At 52.9% G+C, this 17,741-nt stretch overlaps 1 protein-coding gene across 1 annotated transcript in view; it reads left to right on the top strand.

Annotated features, from left to right (window-relative positions):
* CHRDL2 (chordin like 2) overlaps nt 1-16,902 on the top strand; it is a 34,559-nt gene extending 17,657 nt beyond the window's left edge. Inside the window, exons 4-11 of the mRNA XM_068989122.1 lie at nt 654-796; nt 3,445-3,538; nt 5,211-5,266; nt 7,252-7,420; nt 8,309-8,503; nt 11,595-11,768; nt 16,067-16,159; nt 16,823-16,902. Of these exons, the coding sequence (XP_068845223.1) occupies nt 654-796; nt 3,445-3,538; nt 5,211-5,266; nt 7,252-7,420; nt 8,309-8,503; nt 11,595-11,768; nt 16,067-16,159; nt 16,823-16,902 (1,004 nt within the window). The remainder of the gene's footprint in view (nt 1-653; nt 797-3,444; nt 3,539-5,210; nt 5,267-7,251; nt 7,421-8,308; nt 8,504-11,594; nt 11,769-16,066; nt 16,160-16,822) is intronic.
* The last annotated feature ends 839 nt before the right edge of the window (nt 16,903-17,741 follow it).

Genomic DNA, 17,741 nt, shown 5'->3' with positions numbered 1-17,741 from the left:
TTCCTGATGTGAGGGGGCTGGGCCTTATTTGCACTCCATTCCCAGCATATAGCATGGCACCTGGTGCAGAGAAGGTGCTTAGGAATGGTGCCTTGAAAAAAGGAGCAGGAGGGCTACCCCTCTATCCAGTAGGGTGAGGACAGGCTAACTGGCAGGTGATGCGGGGGGTGTCTGGTGGCCAGGGAGTGGAAGGCACTTACTCCAAGATCAGGCACAGTCCAGATCACACCAGTGAACTCCACTCAGATGAAACTCCATATGGAACCTTGTTTTGTTCTCTTCTGTATCCCCAGAACCTAGAACAGTGCCTGGCACTAACAAGTGCTCCATGGATGCTTACTGAACGTTGAGTGAACTAGCACAGGTCTAAACTGAGTGGCACTCAGTGGAGCTGAGGCTTCTGGCCTTGCCTTATTGCTGCAATCAGAGCCACCTCTGACACTCAGGGGCTTAAAGGCCATGGGAGGGAGTGACATGGTCAGAGAGGAATGTCAGGGTTCCTCTTGGTTCATCAATATGAGGTCTGGCTGGGAAGGCTGAGGCCAGAGCTTGGTTTAAGGGATAAGATACAAACATTTCAGAGAAGTGGCCCAGTTAGTTCTGATAAAGCTCTGGACCATTTTCTTCTTCCTCCTTCCCCTTCCCACCTACAGAACCTCATACCCCTTCTGGGCTCCGGGCCCCACCAAGGTCCTGCCAGCATAATGGGACCACGTACCAACATGGAGAGATCTTCAGTGCTCACGAGCTGCTCCCCTCCCATCTGCCCAACCAGTGTGTCCTCTGCAGCTGTACCGTAAGAACTTCAACTCGCCTCTCATGTAGGCCAGTTGTCTGGGCCCTGGGGGATTGTCCCTCCTGGCCAAAGGGCATGAGAATGACTGGGCTCCAGGGAAGGGAACATCTGTGGGTGGGAACCTCCTGCTCAGGGCTTCCACGCAGTTCTGAGCTGCCTGGTCACCTCGCTCTGGCCCTGGCCATTTCTGTGTCCTCTGTAGACGGCACTCCTTGAGGGCAGGAGACATACTCAGCTCATTTCTGTATCCTGCAGGGCCCCCAGCTCAGGGCCTGGCACATAGCATGAATGAATGATCAGTGATCAATCCTGGGGTGCAGAGACAGGGCCAGAGTTTGTAGTAAATGTAATTTAATCTGAAGCTAATTAAACTCCCCCTGCTTTGGTCAGAGCTGGGCCTAGGGTCAGGTCAGGCAGAGCTGAACCAGCAGTGTTATCAGGAGACAGAGACTGGAGTCAAGCAGGACCTGAGCTGGAAAGTCTTCCCCTCCACCTCGGGGGTTCCAGGCGTGGCCCTGCTGCACATTTGTAGGTGGCCTTCAGCATGTCATCCTCACCCTTGGGCTTAGTGCATCTGTGCCCTGGTGGGAGAAATCCCTGCTATCTCGATTTCCCTACCACCTGCCCAGCAAACTTCTCTGAGCCTCAGTTCTTCTGAGTGCTTAAGGGGGTCTAGGCTTCCCTAGTGGTGCTAGAGGTAAAGAAACTGCCTGTCAATGCAGGAGACATGAGACATGAGGCCGGGAAGGTAGTCTGCAGGAGGGCATGGCAACCAACTCCAGCATTCTTGCCTGGAGAATCCCACGGACAGAGGAGCCTGCTGGGCTACAGTCTGTAGAGTTGCATAGAGTTGGACATGACTGAGCATGCATGCACGCACAGCCGGGAGTCTAACAAGGTGATCTCCAAGGTCCTCTCTGATTAAATAATCATCTGATTCAGCAGTGATGAGAGGGTACGAGGTCCATTCTAGGTGTCAGGCACCCAAGTTTCAGCTCTGGTTCTGCCATGGTTCCATCCGTGACCATCAGAGACAGTCATCTCTCTCGGATCTGTCTCCCATCTTTTCAGTGAGAGGATCCCATCACTCTGAGTCTGAATTTCAAAGTATCTGTGCTGCAGAGCAAACAACTTATGATAAAAGGGACCACTTAGAAATAAACCTAGACAATGGTTATTTTTGCAAGGCCTGGGCCTCTTGAAGTAAACTAGGGCACTGTACCTACTAGGAAATGCCTTATGTTTATATACAGTATCCCAAAGGCCCTATGAGAAGGCTATCACTAATCATATTTTATAGATAAGAAAACTGAGGCTCAGAGCAATTAAACAATTGGCCTAAGGTCACATGACTTCTCAGGTGGCACAGCAGTAAAGAATCTGCCTGCTAATGCAGGAGAAACAAGAGATGTGGGTTTGATTCCTCAGTTGGGAAGATTACCCGGAGTAGGAAATGGCAACCCACTCCAGTATTCTTGCCTGCAGAACCCCATGGACAGAGGAGCCTAGTGGTCTATAGTCCATGGTGTCACAAAAAATCAGACATCACACACACACACACACACACACACACACACACACACACACAGCTAGTTAAGTGGCATACTCAGAATTCAGACGCAGGGCCACATGGTTCCAAACCCACACTGTTTTACCTGTACTGTGCTGCACCTGGATGAAGAGGGGGCTGTGGGAAGAGAGAACTCATGGTAGGGGAAGGTGTTATCTTGGGGCCTGGAGTGAGTGGGAAAGGTGCAGGGACCCTCCTCTGAGCTGCCTGGGCCTTGCCCCAGTGCTTGTGATCCCTTGTCCCTTCCCCCTGGATACTTGGGTCTCCCCTTCTTTCTTCTCATCCCTGTTTATATGGGACTTGTTTGAAGGATCAGAATCCTTACTTCTGAGACTCACTGGAAAAGGAATAGGGGAAGGATTCGAAGTAATCTCACTCCTTCCCAGGGACACATTGTGCCTTGCAGTTTAAAAGGGGTTTTCATAACTGTTCCCTCATTTGATTTCACAACCCAGATGAAAGTGTCCCCGTTTCACAGATGAAGAAGCTGAGGCCCAGAGAAGTGACTCACCAAAGGTCATCTGGCCTCCTGACTCCCAGAAGGCCCTTTCTGCTGCAGTCTTGCCTTTCCAGGCTGGGTCCTGAAGTTGGGGACCTAGAGTTTGCATAAGAGCAAGATGAGCTCAAGGAGACATGCCCTCGTCCTACTCATCTATCCTGGGCTCCCTGTTCTAGGCCAGGGGAGAAGGACATTGACAGCAGGAGGAAGAGCCTGAAACATTCTGCCTGGCTGTGTCTCTGACTTCAGGGGATTCAGGCCTCTCCATAGTCCCTTCCCATCTGTAGGTTGGGAAAATCTCACCTCACTAGGTTGCTGTGAGAGCCTAGGAAGAGCCTGGGTATGAAAAGGCTCAGAAGCTGGAGGATAACTGTTACCTTGGGGCCTGGAGTGAGTGGGAAAGGTGCAGGGACCCTCCTCTGAGCTGCCTGGGCCTTGCCCCGGACACTGTGCCGCTCCCCCTCTGCCCACCTCGGAGGAGACCTCAAGCCATGGACCGCCAGAGTGGGGGCTATCCCAGCCCCAAGGCTGGTCCCCAGCAGAGCTCGTCTCCCAGCTCCCGTGTGTTCTGTCTGTCAGGAGGGCCAGATCTACTGCGGCCTCATGACCTGCCCAGAACCAGGCTGCCCCCCACCCCTCCCGCTGCCCGCCTCCTGCTGCCAGGCCTGCAAAGGTGAGTCTGTCCCTACATCTGGCAGTGCGCGCCCACTGCCTCAGGGACCCAGCCATGGACTGTTCAGGGGACCCTCAGGGGTCACCCGGCCCCTTCCTTCCTCAGGATGGTGGCTTAGCTGCACCCCTCAGACAGCTGAGCCTGCGCCAGAGACTGATGTGCAGTATTTGTATTATAATCCCAGGGAGCAGGAAGGAGGGGACAGAAAGTGAAGCAGGGAGGGAGGCAAAAACAGCACAGGAATGTGCTGGGGAGCTGGCCTTGACTTGACATCAAGCGTGACCTATTGCTCCAAGTAGCCTTCTGCTCCTCAGAAAGGTCTGGAGGTGATAAGAGGGAGAGGAGGAATTGGTCCACCAGCCACCAACTCCCACTGGTCAAAGATTCACCCCAAGGCGGGGTCACTCCCTCCCGCTCCCCACTGTGTTGGGCTATCCTGGGAATGGGAGAGGGAGTGGGGATGGAGGGGGAGATAAGACATGGGGGCAGAGACATGGAGGAGGTGTGGCATCAGGGCACCTGCTGCCAGATTGAGTCTGAAGGAAGCTGGCTGCAGTCCATGTGAAGAGGGTGCTGCTGCAGTGCCTGCAAGGAGGGGACAAAATGCCTGCCAAGATGAGGCCAAGAGGATCAGAAGAGGCACAGGAGAGGGGTCTGTAGAGCAGAGACCATGTCTCTTCCTGTCTTCCTCATCACAGAGCTGGGCACAGGCCTGGGTTCACTGGGGCTCCAAGCCCCTGTGTCAAGCAGAATCCTGGTAGCATCTCTGTACGGAACAGAGAGAGACAAGACAGTGGCGAGTGCAGGGTGAGCAGCTTGGGCAAAATGAAGTGCGTGGTTGGCCAGATTGTTCCCTGTGGGCTGTGGTAGTCCAGGAAAGCTTCCTGGAGGAGGCAGACCTCAAGGAGGGTGGTACTCCACCATGAAATGCTTCCCCAGATGTTGGCATTGTGGAAGAGCACTAGATCAGAAACCAGTTTAGTCCTGGTCCTTCCAGTGAATTCCTGCAGAGTCCTTCCCTTCTGTGGGCCTCAGCCATGCTGTGTATGCACGGAGCGAGTGCGCTTGGTGATTTCTAGCAAGCAGTCTGATTCCTGCGTTCTGGGTCTTTGAATCCAGATTGCTCAGTGGCAGCCAGACTGTATGTGAGGCAGGGGTAGGGGGGCTCTAGGAAGTTGCAGGACTTCACAGGGTTTTGAGTGCTGGGGCCCAGACAGGTAGGGGTGGAGGAGTCCTAGGCTCTTCCAGTGGGAGGGACAGAGAGGCTAAAGGCAGCCAGGGAGTGTATAGTGTAAGCCAAGCCTGGTGACTTCAGGTGTGGCTGGGCTGAGAGGCTGCTGGGGGTGGGATTCACAGCCCCTACACCATCTGAGACGAGCACTGAATGACATGCTCTGGCCTAGCCAAGGGGTTCAGTCTTAAGTGACCAAGAGGCCAGTGTGGAGATACAGTCTGCAGTTCAGTTGTAGGGATTTCATCAACCCAAAGGTGAGGAGACGTGTAATGGGAAGTAAGAATAAATACCCATGGGGCCAAGGGAACTACTGGTATGGGGCTGCAGGAGTAGGGCCAGGCTTTGGAGGGGCAGAGTCTAGAGGTGGGGAGGCCCGCAGGGCTCCGGCCAGGAAGGCTGAGGAGGTGGAGGCTCACGGACTACCCTTTGGGTTTCTAGATGGGTCCAGTGAGAAGTCGGCTGAAGAGGACACTACGCAGCCACACCGAGGGGTGGTGAGTGCATAGCTTTATGGAGAGGGTGGGGAGGGGGCGGCGAGGGGGCTGGTATCCTGGGCCTGAATCTCCTTGACTGTGGAGCAGGCAATCCCAGTTATTGCCTTCATGTCTCATTTGTCGCCTGGGTCGGTTCCATTAGCCACCACCAGGTTCCAGGCTCCTCTTTAACTTCCATTACAGCTCCCAAAGTGGCTGGTGAGGAAGGAGAGGGCTGGGGGGAAGAAACAAAAACGCCACACAGGACAGAAGCAGGCCTCAAGCGTCCTGATTTCCCTCCTGGAAAATTCTAACACTGTCCTGTCCAGAGCCTGTGTCTGTCCTTCTTCAGGCCACCTCTGGGCAGCATGTCTTCAGAGGGAGTGGCCTCTGACTTGGGCCAGCCTTCCATCCCTCTGCTAAGGTTCCAGTTCTGTGGGGCTACCTCACGTTTCCGGCTCCGTCTTGACCCCTCTCCATCTTGGTCTAGCGTTCAGATGAGCTAAACTGCCTGACTCTCTCTGGTCAGAAAGAAAAGAGCTGGGAGAATGGGCTCACACCCTGCCTCACGTTCCCGTACACCAGCCGTGCTATGCCTACCCTGTGAACAGCTCCGCCTGTGCTTACCGCCTGGCTCACCTGGACCCTGGGGCAGTCGAAGTGGGACTCCCCTCCCCAGAGACTCCCCAGAGGTCTGAACTAATGAGCCCTCCCTGCTCCTCTGCCAGCTCACCCCCTTCCCACTCTGGGCCTTCTCTGGAGGGTCCTGACCATGCCCCCACCTTCCTCCCCGTCCCTGCCATGCGTGCACGTGTGCTGTCGCTTCAGCTGTCTCCGAGTCTTTGCAACCCCATAGACTGTAGCCCGCCACACTCCTCTGTCCTTGGGATTCTCCAGGCAAGAATACTGGAGTTGCTGTGCCCTCCTCCAGGGCATCCTCCTGACCCAGGGATTGAACCTGCATGTCTTATGCCTCCTGCATTGGCAGCCAGGTTCTTTACCACTAGTACCACCTGGGAAGCCCCTGTCCTTGTCATAGGAGGCAGCTAAGTGAAACCCACCAGACTTAGTTGCAGTAAGTAGTTCCAGCTCTTCACTGAACTGCTGGATGACGTGGGTAAGTCATATAGGGGTGTTGGGCTCTTCAATTCCTTCTTGCCTCTACTTTACTTGACAAATATTTCCTGGCTACCTCCTGTAGTCCTGGGCCCGTGCTGGGGGCTGGGACATAGTATTCACTCTGGGAACTCCTGTGGGCTCAGTGCAGACATTGAAGGACTGTCTCAGAGACTGTACAGTCAGGAAGGGGCTGCAGAAGAAGGAATGTGACTCAGTGTCAGTGAGGGGGTGATAAACTCCACCCCTGTCCCCAGCCCACTTGCTCCTTTCTCAATCCCCAATTTTTGGACCAGGGAGCTCCTGCTCTGTTTCACGGCCATCACACACACCTTTTGCTTTCATCGCCAACCCTCTCAAGACCTGATCTGGCAGTGTGGGGTCTTGAGGTGTTGGATTCAGAAAAGGGGCTCCTAAGATCCATCATCTCTGGACAGGACCTGCTCTCAGTCCTCTCTCCTAGGGGATTCTGCAGTTGGGTGGGATCTTTGGAGGTCCATCCCCTGTCCCATCACCTAAATCTTCTCAGGCAAAGAATGTCCTGACGCTCATGCTCACTCCATTTCTTGAATATTAAGTTCTTGGGGTTCCTGATCACTCACACTTTCCACATCAAGACCTCAGCCCCCTCTGGTTACTTTTCAGCCCCAAGGTTCTGCCGCTGCCAGCTGAAGAAGGGCTCTGTGAAGGCTGGACTTCCAAACCACTGACCTCCGAGAGTCTTCAAAGATTCGTTGCCTGGGAGTGTCTTTGACCCTATCAGACCTTCCTTCTGCCTAGAGCCTATGCCGTCCCAACAGCCACCTTCAGGCCTCTCACTGCAGCCTGTTTTTCTGCTTCTGCACTGGCAGCGGGCCTTCAGTGATCTTCATCTTTCCTGCCCTTCGCAGAGACATTCCCAGGATCCGTGTTCAGGGGACAATGGGAGAAAGAGAGACCTGAGCACCCCGTCCCCCACTGGGCCCAGCGCCTCTCTGGGCTTCATCCCTCGCCACTTCCGACCGAAGGAGGCAGGCAGCACCACAGTCAAGATTGTTCTGAAGGAGAAACATAAGAAAGGTGGGAACTGGAGCCTCTGCTGACCCTGAGGTGGAAAAGGGGACCCCTGTCTGCTCCCACTTCCCATCCCTGCAATCTCAACTTGGCCATGGGCTGGTAGACTCATAGAACATTAGATCTAAACTTCCATCTGACAGATGAGGACACTGAGGTTCAGAGTATTGAGTTAGAGACAGAACCAGTCCTGGAACTAGGACTACGGGCCATGCAACAATATTCTTTTGAGCATGATTTTGCTGGGAATTGAGGGGCAGAGAAGAGAGAGATGAAAATGGTCCCTTTCCTCAAGGGACTCATAGACTAGTAGGGGAGACAAGCATGTAAATCAATTATTACAAGATAAGGAGGTATTGAGGGAAAGGTTTTGATGAAGGAAGGGGGAAGCAGAGCTGGGCTGCAGGAGGATGGTTGGGATGGATCAGGGAAGCAGGTCAAGGAGACAACTGTGGCAGCAGACGGGCAGAGAGACCTCACTGCATGTCACCCTGATTGGTGGAGAGGGAGGAGCCACAGTGGCATCTGACAGATGGGACACTGAGGCTGTGAAAACAGACGGGACCTGCCCACGCTCGCATGGCCCACTATTGACAGCACAGGTCTACCGTCAGGCCAGCCCTCTCCACACCCCACCATGGGTGCCCATGGCAGGCAGGGAGGACTCTTCATCTTCAACAAGAACTTACCAGTCCCACCTCTGTCCTGAGTGCTGAGATGGGGGATGTTTGGGACAGGGGACTGGTTTATTCCCTGGCCTCTGCTTTACAAGCAGTGTGGCTGGGCCAGACTGGTGAAGCAGGGGCACCCCAAGGACCTACCCCCACCCATTATTGGACTCTGTCCCAAGCCCAAGGTACTGACCCTCCTCCCTTCCTGCCTTCCTCGGCCCAGCCTGTGTGCACGGTGGGAAGACATACTCCCATGGGGAGGTGTGGCACCCGGCCTTCCGCTCCTTCGGACCCCTGCCCTGCATCCTGTGCACCTGCCAGGACGGCCGCCAGGACTGCCAGCGGGTGATCTGCCCCACTGCGTACCCCTGCCACCACCCTGAGAAAGTAGCCGGGAAGTGCTGCAAGATTTGTCCAGGTACAAAGAGAGCCTGGGGGCAGGGAGGGCACTGGCTAGAGCAAGGCCTGGGTCTCTCTCCCCAGGGCACAGACATGTAGAACATCCTGTGTGGGCTTGGATAGATGGGGTAGGGGCTCAGAGTCACGGGATTCAGGGGCGTTTAGATGCACAGAATGCTAGAAAGATAGCAGTGAGAAACGCCCAACTCAGTTATGAGGCTTACAGAACCATGTAGTGCTACAGATTCAGAGGCTCTCAGGCACACACAGAATCAAGTAATGTCCTGGATTCGGCGAAGTCATAAAAGCTTAGGCTATTAGGACTTCTTTTTTAACTAATTTATTTTTTTATTGAAGGATAATTGCTTTACAGAATTTTGTTGTCTTCTTGCAAACCTCAACATGAATCAGCCATAGGTATACATATATCCCCTCCCTTTTGAACCTCCTTTTAAGAGGAATGGCCAACATTTATTGAATACTTACCATGTGCCACATAGGTATTTGGCATGAGTTCATGCAATCCTCACCACAATGGGCAGGGCAGTCACCTACATCTTCATCTCCATTTTACAGAATGAGAAGAGAAATACCTTGTCCCAGGTCCCAAAACTGTAAGTGACAGAGTTGGGATATGAACCCTGTCTGTCTTATTCCAAAGACAATGCTCTCTCTCTCTTTTTTTTTTTTTCGGCCATGCCATGAGGCTTGCTGGATCTTAGTTTCCCTACCAGGGATTGACCTCAGGCCACAGCAGTGAAAGAGCCGAGTGCCAACCACTTGGACTGCCAGGGAATCCCCACAAACACAATACTCTTGATCACTATTGTCTTCCTTCAGTCCTCATAAACACATGGGAAAACTGAGACCCAGAGAAGGGAAGGGACTTTCTTAAGTTACACAGTGAAGCTGGAACAAGAAGTCCTTCTAAATCCTCTCCCGTATCACACTCATCATCATCATCACTGCCACCATCACCTCAGCCTCTCCCAAGCCTTTCCTGCTATGTGTGTTCATTGTGAGCCTGTGTTTGGTGGTATGAGTCACTCAAAAGACTTGATTCCTTCCCTTGACCTTATGGGTCTATTTTAGAGAGAAAACACAGCCGAGCAGTTTTAAGGCAATGCAGGGCAGTGTGGGATTAAGGGCATGAGTGGAAGGCAAAAGCAGGAAGGTTTTAAAAGCTAAGGGTGGGAGGAAACAGCGGAGGGTGGGGGGAACAAAGCTTCTAGAAGTCAGGCCTCCAGAGTTGCCGGCTGAGTTCTTTCAACAGTGACCTTAGGATTAATGGCTGCGCAGGAAAAAACGTCAGAGCATCTCATTGAGAAGAGCAGCCTGTGACTGTCAGCAGGAGCTGTTGTAAGGGGCGGGCCTGTTCCCTCAAGCCTGGAAGGAAGGCAGGTGGGGTCGAAGGCACTGTCCTGGTCATGTCTCTGACAGGGCTGGCTACAAAACTGAAAGGAGAAGAACGGGGAAGAAACAGAGGAAGGAAACGCTGAGAACCAACTGTGCACCCAGTATTGTACTATGATTTCAGAGTTTACTTAATTTTTCCATCTCAGTTATTTCACAAATGAGATAGCCGAGTGGCTATGATTACCCTAAGTCTCCACCTGCCCCAGAATTTGCTGTCAGGAGATGTGTTTGCATGGGTTCGCTCCCTGACATACTCATCTACCTAACTTACTCTTCTAGGCAAAGACAGGTTACTTTACCTTTCTGAGCCTTAGACATAGAGTTGATGAAAGTGCTTTATGAATTGCAAATCAAAACCTAGACATAAGGGATAACAGTCACTTATAGATTAATAAATGGTAGGGGCAAGGTGAGAGAGAAGCATGATGGCATGATGGTTGAGGGCTCACCTTGAATTCTCTTTTTTATTTGGCCATGCATGCAGCTTGCAAATTCTTAGTTCTCCAACCAGGGATCAAACCCAGGCCCACAGCAGTGGAAGTGTGGAGTCCTAACCACTGGACAGCCAGGGAATTCCTTCTCCTTTCTTTATTTTAAAATAGATTTCTTTTCTTCTTCTTTTTTTTTTTTTTTGGCTCCACTGCACAGTTTGTAGGATCTTAGTTCCCCAACCAAGAGTTGAACCCAGGCCCTCAACAGTGAAAACACAGAGTCCCAGCCACTGGACCACCCAGAAATTCTCTTGAATTCTCTATGAGAATGGCTGCGGCTCGCTGCTGGGCTCCTTCACAAACACATATAGTCTTGGGCTCACCCTCAGATCCTACTCCATTTCCTCTTAAAGATATTGAGACAGCTTACAGCTTTTAGCTGGACACCTCAAAGGTCTTCATAACTAGAAGAGTCTAGAAGGTGGGGAGATGCATAGGGATTTAGTCCTTTAGTCCCTGAAAGACAATCAGGGAGTATTGATACATGGAAAGTTCTGGGAATGTCCTTGAAATTCCAACATGTCAAGGCTTTAGGACTGGATCCAATTTGTAGGATCCAGAAACAAACTTACCACCATCCCCATCATCCTCACCCCCCCACCCCCCACCCCTCCCACCACCCTACAGTCACCATCATCATGGTTATCACCACCTGTTCCATACGATGCTCCATCATCATTACTGCCATCAGCGCCTCAACCTCTCCCAAACCTTTCCTTCTGTTCATTGTGAGCCTGTGTTTGGGGATGTGAGTGACTCAAAGGACTTAAAGAACAGGATTCCTGCCTTTCCCCCTGTGGGTTTATATTAGAGAGAAAACATACCCAAATGAAGCAACCACAAGGCAATGCAAGGCAGCATGGATCTAAGGGCATGAGTGAGAGGCATAAGCAAGAAGGGTTAACAAGCTATAGGTGGGAGGACATAGGGTGAACTAAGCTGTTCCAGGTGGGCTGCCTGGAGGAGGTGGAATGTGAGCTGGGCCCTGAAGGGTCAGAAGCTTTCTGACAGGCTAATCAATGGGAGGAGACTAGGGGAGAGGCCCCCTCTCTGTTCCCCAGAAATCTCCTTGTCTTCCCAGGGGCACCAGAACTTTCCCAAAGGACCCTAATGACCCTGAGGGAGATGTCAGCCCAGTGGTCCCTCTTCCTGGGCTATCAGGAGTGGGGAGACAGAGCGTTCACAGCTCCTTGTCTCTCCCAGAGGACAAGGCAGACCCGGGCCACAGTGAGATCAGTGCCACCAAGTGTCCGAAGGCGCCAGGTCGAGTTCTCGTTCACACATCAGTATCCCCAAGCCCGGACAGCCTGCGTCGCTTTGCCCTCGAGCGTGAGGCCTCTGAGCAGGTGGAGATCTACCTCTGGAAGCTGGTGAAAGGTGAGCACTGGCCCGTTCCCACTCTGGCCTGTCCCCCTGCCTGTGCTCCAGCCGCCCCCTCCCAGGGGTGTTAGGGAACTGATTAAGTGCCTCTGGCCCAAGAAGACCTGCCTCAGGTCATCTTCCAGCTCTGAGTCCCAGATTCCAAGGAGAGGGGGACAGTGACTCTGACAGTTGCGATACTCTCACCCACTCTGAGATGCCAGAGCCTGGCAGTGCTCCCTCTCCTGGGGGAAAGGGGTTGTTACACTTTGTGAGGAGCCAGGACAGAGTAATGCCTACCCCGAAGAACCAAAGAGCTGTCCATTGGTAGAATTTCAGCAGACTGGGAGGAGAGATCTTTTCAGGCAGGAGGGCCCTCACAGCACCCTCAAATCCTCAAGGCCAGTCTCATCTAGCCTTTCCTTTATGGTGGATCCTATCCCTCTATGGTAAGTCGACATATTTCTCATTCTGTGAGAAAATTACCCTGATCAGTAGGCTGCATCTATCACCAACTGAAGGTTAAGAGAAGGGAATTGCTGAGAGTTCAGCTTTGGGGCTCTTCCTGTTAAACGTAAATCCCCTGGGTAGAGTAAAACAAATTAAACCTTTAACTGGGAATTAGTTCTAAGGTCACTTTTCTCTACTGATGTGGTTGGCTGGCAGTGGGGAGGTGAAGGGGATGGGGGGTGGAAGAGGGAATGATAATAAGAATGATGACAATGATAATAACAACCAATGTGTGAAGCACTTTGAAATTTACAAAGTGCTTTCACATTCATCATCTCATTTGATCCTCAACGATCCTGAGAGTTAGGTATTATTATCCCCATTTTACAGATGAGGAAACTGAGGCTCAGAGAGGTGAAGTACCTGGCCCAAGGCCACACAGCCAGTAAGTGGAGGAGCTAGAGCCCAGGTCTTGTGACGTCAGATGCGGCTCTTTCCCTGCTCTACTCTGCCCCCTGTCGTGGGAGGAATGGACCAAGAAAGCGGAGCTGTTCAGCCTGGAGAAGAGAAGACTCAGGGGAACAGGACCGCTGGCTTCATGGCTCTGAAGGACTGCCCCAGGCAGAGGGAGCAGTTGTGCTCTGAGTGACCACAAGGGTCGAAACAACAAGCAGGGGCTTTGGAATCAGACAGACCTAGGTTTGAATCCCGGCTCTGCCATTTCTTAGCTGTGTGGCCTTGGGCAATCACTTGACCTCTCTGGGCCTCAAATTTCTCTTCTGTGAATGGGGGAGAAGGGGCTTGAGAGGCTTAAGTGAAATGACATAGGTACCAGCCCCTACCCATAGTAAGTGCTAAAAATGTCTGCACCCTTCTCATCCCACCTCATTGGCTGAGTTAGAATGGCAGAGAAGCACATTTCTGTTAATGAGAGGAAGTGCCTTCTCAACCTGAAGTCTTCCTGCAGTGGAAGGCAGGGAGCAAGTTCCATTCACAGAAGTGTGTAAGCAAGAGCAGGGAGGGGACTTGACCAGAGGCTGAGGGGGAGATTCAGTAATCCTTATGGTTGCTCTGAGCGTTGGGAGTCCCTCAGTCCCTGGACAGGTGGGGTTGCAAGTTTATGCTGGGCCTCCTCCCATCTGCTCTGGCACCACAGAGAGTAAAAGGCTGAGCCTCTGTCCTCAGGCCCTCATGGCTTGCAGGAGCTCTCTGGGAGTCGAGCTGGTCAGGGAAACCTTCATGGAGGGTGGGCCTGGACTGGACAGGATGTAAAAAGGCAAGAGGGGCACACTGCAGCGACAGCCTCAAACTCTGGCTCCAGAGCCCATGCTTATATGTCCGGCGCTCTGTGACTGGTGAGTAGCAGGTACTATGTATAACGTGTTGCAGTTCACAGGTGTAAGAAACCGGAAGGGTATGTATTGTATTAAGCCCCCATTTTGCAGATAAGAAAACTGAGTCTGAGAGGTAAAAGGACTTGCTCAAAATCACACAGTTTAAACAGTAAAGATTCAAACCCAGGTCTTACTGTCCCCAGTGTCACATCCACAAAGGTGACCTTATGCTTTTAGGGAAGGACCCGAGGAAGGCGCAGGATGGCAGAGATGGGGGAGTCACAGCTCAAGGCCAAATCTCATTACCCAGGGTGCAGTGAAAAGGAAGAAGTGGGGAGGACTCCTCAATTTCACAATCCCCGGCCCTGCCACCCTCTCACTAGCAAACCTACCCACCCTATCACCTCCTAAGCCCCTGGGTGGCTGAAATACCCCATCAACACCCCCATTCCCTCCCTGTCCCAGACAGAGAAAGTCAGAACGAACTCTCCCAAGGGCCGATTGTCAGTGGGAGACTGTTGCTCTTTCCTCACCCAGACAAGTGGAAACAGCAACCTTGGGAGCCAGCAGAGGAAGAGGAGAATTGACCTGGAGACAAAGTGAGCTGAAAACTGGGCTGAGGCCACCCCAGAGCGGGGCCAGCTCCAGGCCCAGAATCTGAGCAGAGAACTGGCTTAGCGTTAAGGATTTTTCAAGTCTAGCATTTCAAGAGAAGGGACCTCAGGGTTCTCAATTCCTCCCTCACTAGGGAAGGAAGTTCCTCTGTTAGCCTCCCTGATGGTCTTGAGCCCCTGACTGCACTCAGCCCCACCTCACCTCCAGACAAGGTGGTTCACTTGCCATTCTGGGAATGGCTGTGCTCAAGAAGGTTCTTCTGTAAGCTGAGCCTGTCCTGTCTCTTGGAACTCACCCACCACTACACCTCTGCCTGGGACACACAGAGCCCAGCCACTCTCAGGCCTGGAACACCCTTCAAAGGCCAAAAGGCACAACCATGACCCTCAGACAAGCTCTTGCTTCTAGGCCCAAGAGCCCAGACCTTTCAATCATGCTTTGCAAGTGACAGCATGGAGACGACCCTCTTCCCAGTCACTTCTCCAATTTCTGTTTGGGGGTTTGTGCAGCGGCAGGCGGGGGCACCAGGACCCATCCCCATCTCATAATTGTGATGGCCTGGGCCTCTGGAGCAAGTCTCTCCCATATTCTGTCCCTGGCACCTGGGGGGGCGGGGGCGGTGGGGCCTGAGCACAGCACTGGGCATTCCCAGCTTCCTCGAGCTCAGTCCCAGGACCAGAGCAGTCTGTGCCCCTAGGTGGGACCCCACCCGAATTCCCATAGGCAAGGCCAGTTCTTGGTTTTCTTGAGGGTGGTACTGGCCTAGCAGAGGCCTTGCTGTCACATCTGTTCTTTCTGGCCACAGCCCCTGGTGGCAACAGCTGGCGCGACCTCATAGCCCAAGTGCTCAGGGCTTTAACACCATGTGTGGTGCCCGTGGCCAGCTCCCTGGGGGATACAAACATCAGGAGATCCAGCTAATACCTCATTCCCCCTCAGGGCCTGGCCTAGACTGGGTACTCATATATTTGCTTATCCATGCATCCAGGGATTCATTCATTCATTCCTTCAGCATGCCCAATATGAGCCAGGTTCAGGGAACCCAAGAAGAGAGTCCTCTCCATTCCCAGTCTGGTGGAGGAGGCAAGAACAGACACAATGGTAGCATATTAGAAATAGGAACAATCACAAACAGAAGCCAAGAGGTGTGGGCAACCCAAGGAGGAAATTATAACTATTTAAGGGAGGAGGGAGAATCAAGAAGACTTCCCAGGTAAGGCTGGGAGGATGAGAAGTTCACCTGTGGCAACAGAAGCCGGAGTTTGGCAGAAGGGATGGCAAATGGGAAGGCTTCACCCCTTCAGGGACCTCAAGGAGCTGGTTAGACCTGGAGCACAGGCAAGGGATGGGGTGAACTGAGCCTTGAGTGGAAAGGGAGCCTACAGCCCTGACACCTGTAGTGCTTTGGTGTCTGAAGCAAATCACCTGTTGATTTTTATCATACGTTCTACAGTCCAGAAAAAAAAAGACTGATTAGGCCCTACAGGCCTGGTGGCTTCCCAGCCTCGCTCCCTCCCTTCTTCCCTCCTTGCCCCTCTGCACTGTTGACAGGTGAGGGGTGTGAGCACAGGATGATGATGGTGAGAGGAGCAGGGTCATGGAAGGAGGGGGTGACAGGGTAACAGGCATGTTTTCCAATGCCTGCAGCCGGGATCACAGATGAGAGGCGGGGTTAAAGGTCAGAAGTCTAGGGTAGTGACCCAGGTAAGACACGATGGGGCCTAGAGGGGAAGGGTGACATTGGGGGATAGGGTGAACAGATTCAAAATATTTAGGAAACTGAGTCCTCAGGATTCGGTGTCTGGTCAGAATAGGGGAGGGAAGGGAGGTGACTGGGTCTGTCCTGGGTCTAAGTCACCCCATTTCACTGACCACACACCTTCTCTTTCCTGCTCATGCCCTTGTCTTTGCCCTCAGGAATCTTCCACTTGATTCAGATCAAGAAAGTCAGGAAGCAAGACTTCCAGAAGGAGGCGCAGAACTTCCGGCTGCTCACCGGCACCCACGAAGGTGGGACCCTGGGCCAAGGACAGGGGCCTGGGAAGAGAGTCGGGCTAGAAGCTGGGGAGTTCCAGGCTGCTGGTGCCGGGAGGGGGGTGCTGTGAGCCACAGACGTCAGTTCCCGGCACAGGAATCCAGTGGGTGTCTGGGCCAGAGATTTCCCAACTCAGGCGCTCGAGAGCTCGGGAGCAGGAAGGTGAAGCAGAGCCAGCTGGATCTGGTCTTGGGGCAAGGGAGACAGGGCTGTCAGAGGGGACTCTGAGCCCCTAAATCCTAGTGCTGAGTAGGCCCTCTACTGGAACCTCTCCCACTGAAACCTCCTAACCGCGTTGCTACAGAGGCCCCCAGCTTACTCCCCACCACCCTGAGGAAGACGGATCCAGGTGGGTGGAGAGGAAGTCACAGAGGGGAGGGTCACCAACAGGTGTCAGGTTAAAGGTGGGCTCCTATGCCAGAACCCTTTGGGATTATGGGGGTAGGATGGGGTCCCCATCTCCTTCCTCTCTGGGCTTCAAACCCAGCCTACTCGGTCCTCCTTGTCCCAAGTTTTCCCCACCCCAGTCACCCTGCCTCAGTTGTGCACATGTATGCACACGCACATAGCACCAACACACCCTTACACATACATAGACTGCACATCCACACACAACTCTTCCTCTTTTCTCCATTCAGGTCACTGGAACATCTTCCTAGCCCAGACCCCGGAGCTGAAGGTCACGGCCAATCCAGACAAAATGACCAAGACCTTATAACAAAGATCTGAACAGTTGCAGATATGAGCTTTATCATTTTTGTTGTTATATATTAATAAATAAGAAGTTGCATTACCCCTTAACCCTGCCTGTTGAGTCCCTTTCCAGTCTCTGTGTGTTCTCATGATTACAGGCAGGCCTGGTCATCCCCATTTTACAGGACTGGGAACTGAGGTGCAGAAGGGGCAGAGGCTGGCCCCAGTCCTCACAGAGTGGTTTTGAGAGCCAGGGGTAGTACCCACCCCAAGCCCCACCCTGCCTTCTGACCCAGGCCCTTGTCTGCCATCATGGCCTCTCCCCTGCTCTGGGCTGCTGCTGTCCCCGGCCCCCCAGCTACAGCACCTCCTGCTTTTGTGGGCAGCCCCCCTTCCCATAACTCTTTGGCACTGAGCCTAGTGAGGGGGATTGACTCTAGTCAGCCAGCCGAGGGGTATGCATGGAGCCTCAAAGTACTTTCCCGGCAGATAGTGCAGGGGTCCTGACAACCGTCAGCTACACTCTACAATGAGGACACAGAGTTGAAGGAGGAGCAGTAATTTGCCTGAAGCCGCAGAGCAGGGTGGTAGCAGATTCGGAATTGTATGCCAGGTCTCTCGCTCCAAGCTCGCACTCCTTCCCATTCCACCGTGACCAATGTTATAAACCCGAATATTCTCACCTCAGAGGCTTTCCAAGGCTTGGCAGTCAGATTGCCAACCTTGGCACCACGGTCTGGGAAGAAGGCCTAACAGTTACAATTAAAGACATCAGTCCTTTATCCTGCCCATGGGTACAGTTCCTTTCCCTTTCAAAGACGTTTTAATGCCCATGATTCTACTTAAGGTGAACAATATAGGAAT

This window comes from Capricornis sumatraensis, chromosome 16 (genome assembly GCF_032405125.1).
Source record: "Capricornis sumatraensis isolate serow.1 chromosome 16, serow.2, whole genome shotgun sequence".
Taxonomy (NCBI): domain Eukaryota; kingdom Metazoa; phylum Chordata; class Mammalia; order Artiodactyla; family Bovidae; genus Capricornis; species Capricornis sumatraensis.
This window is presented reverse-complemented; position numbering and strand designations above follow the sequence as displayed.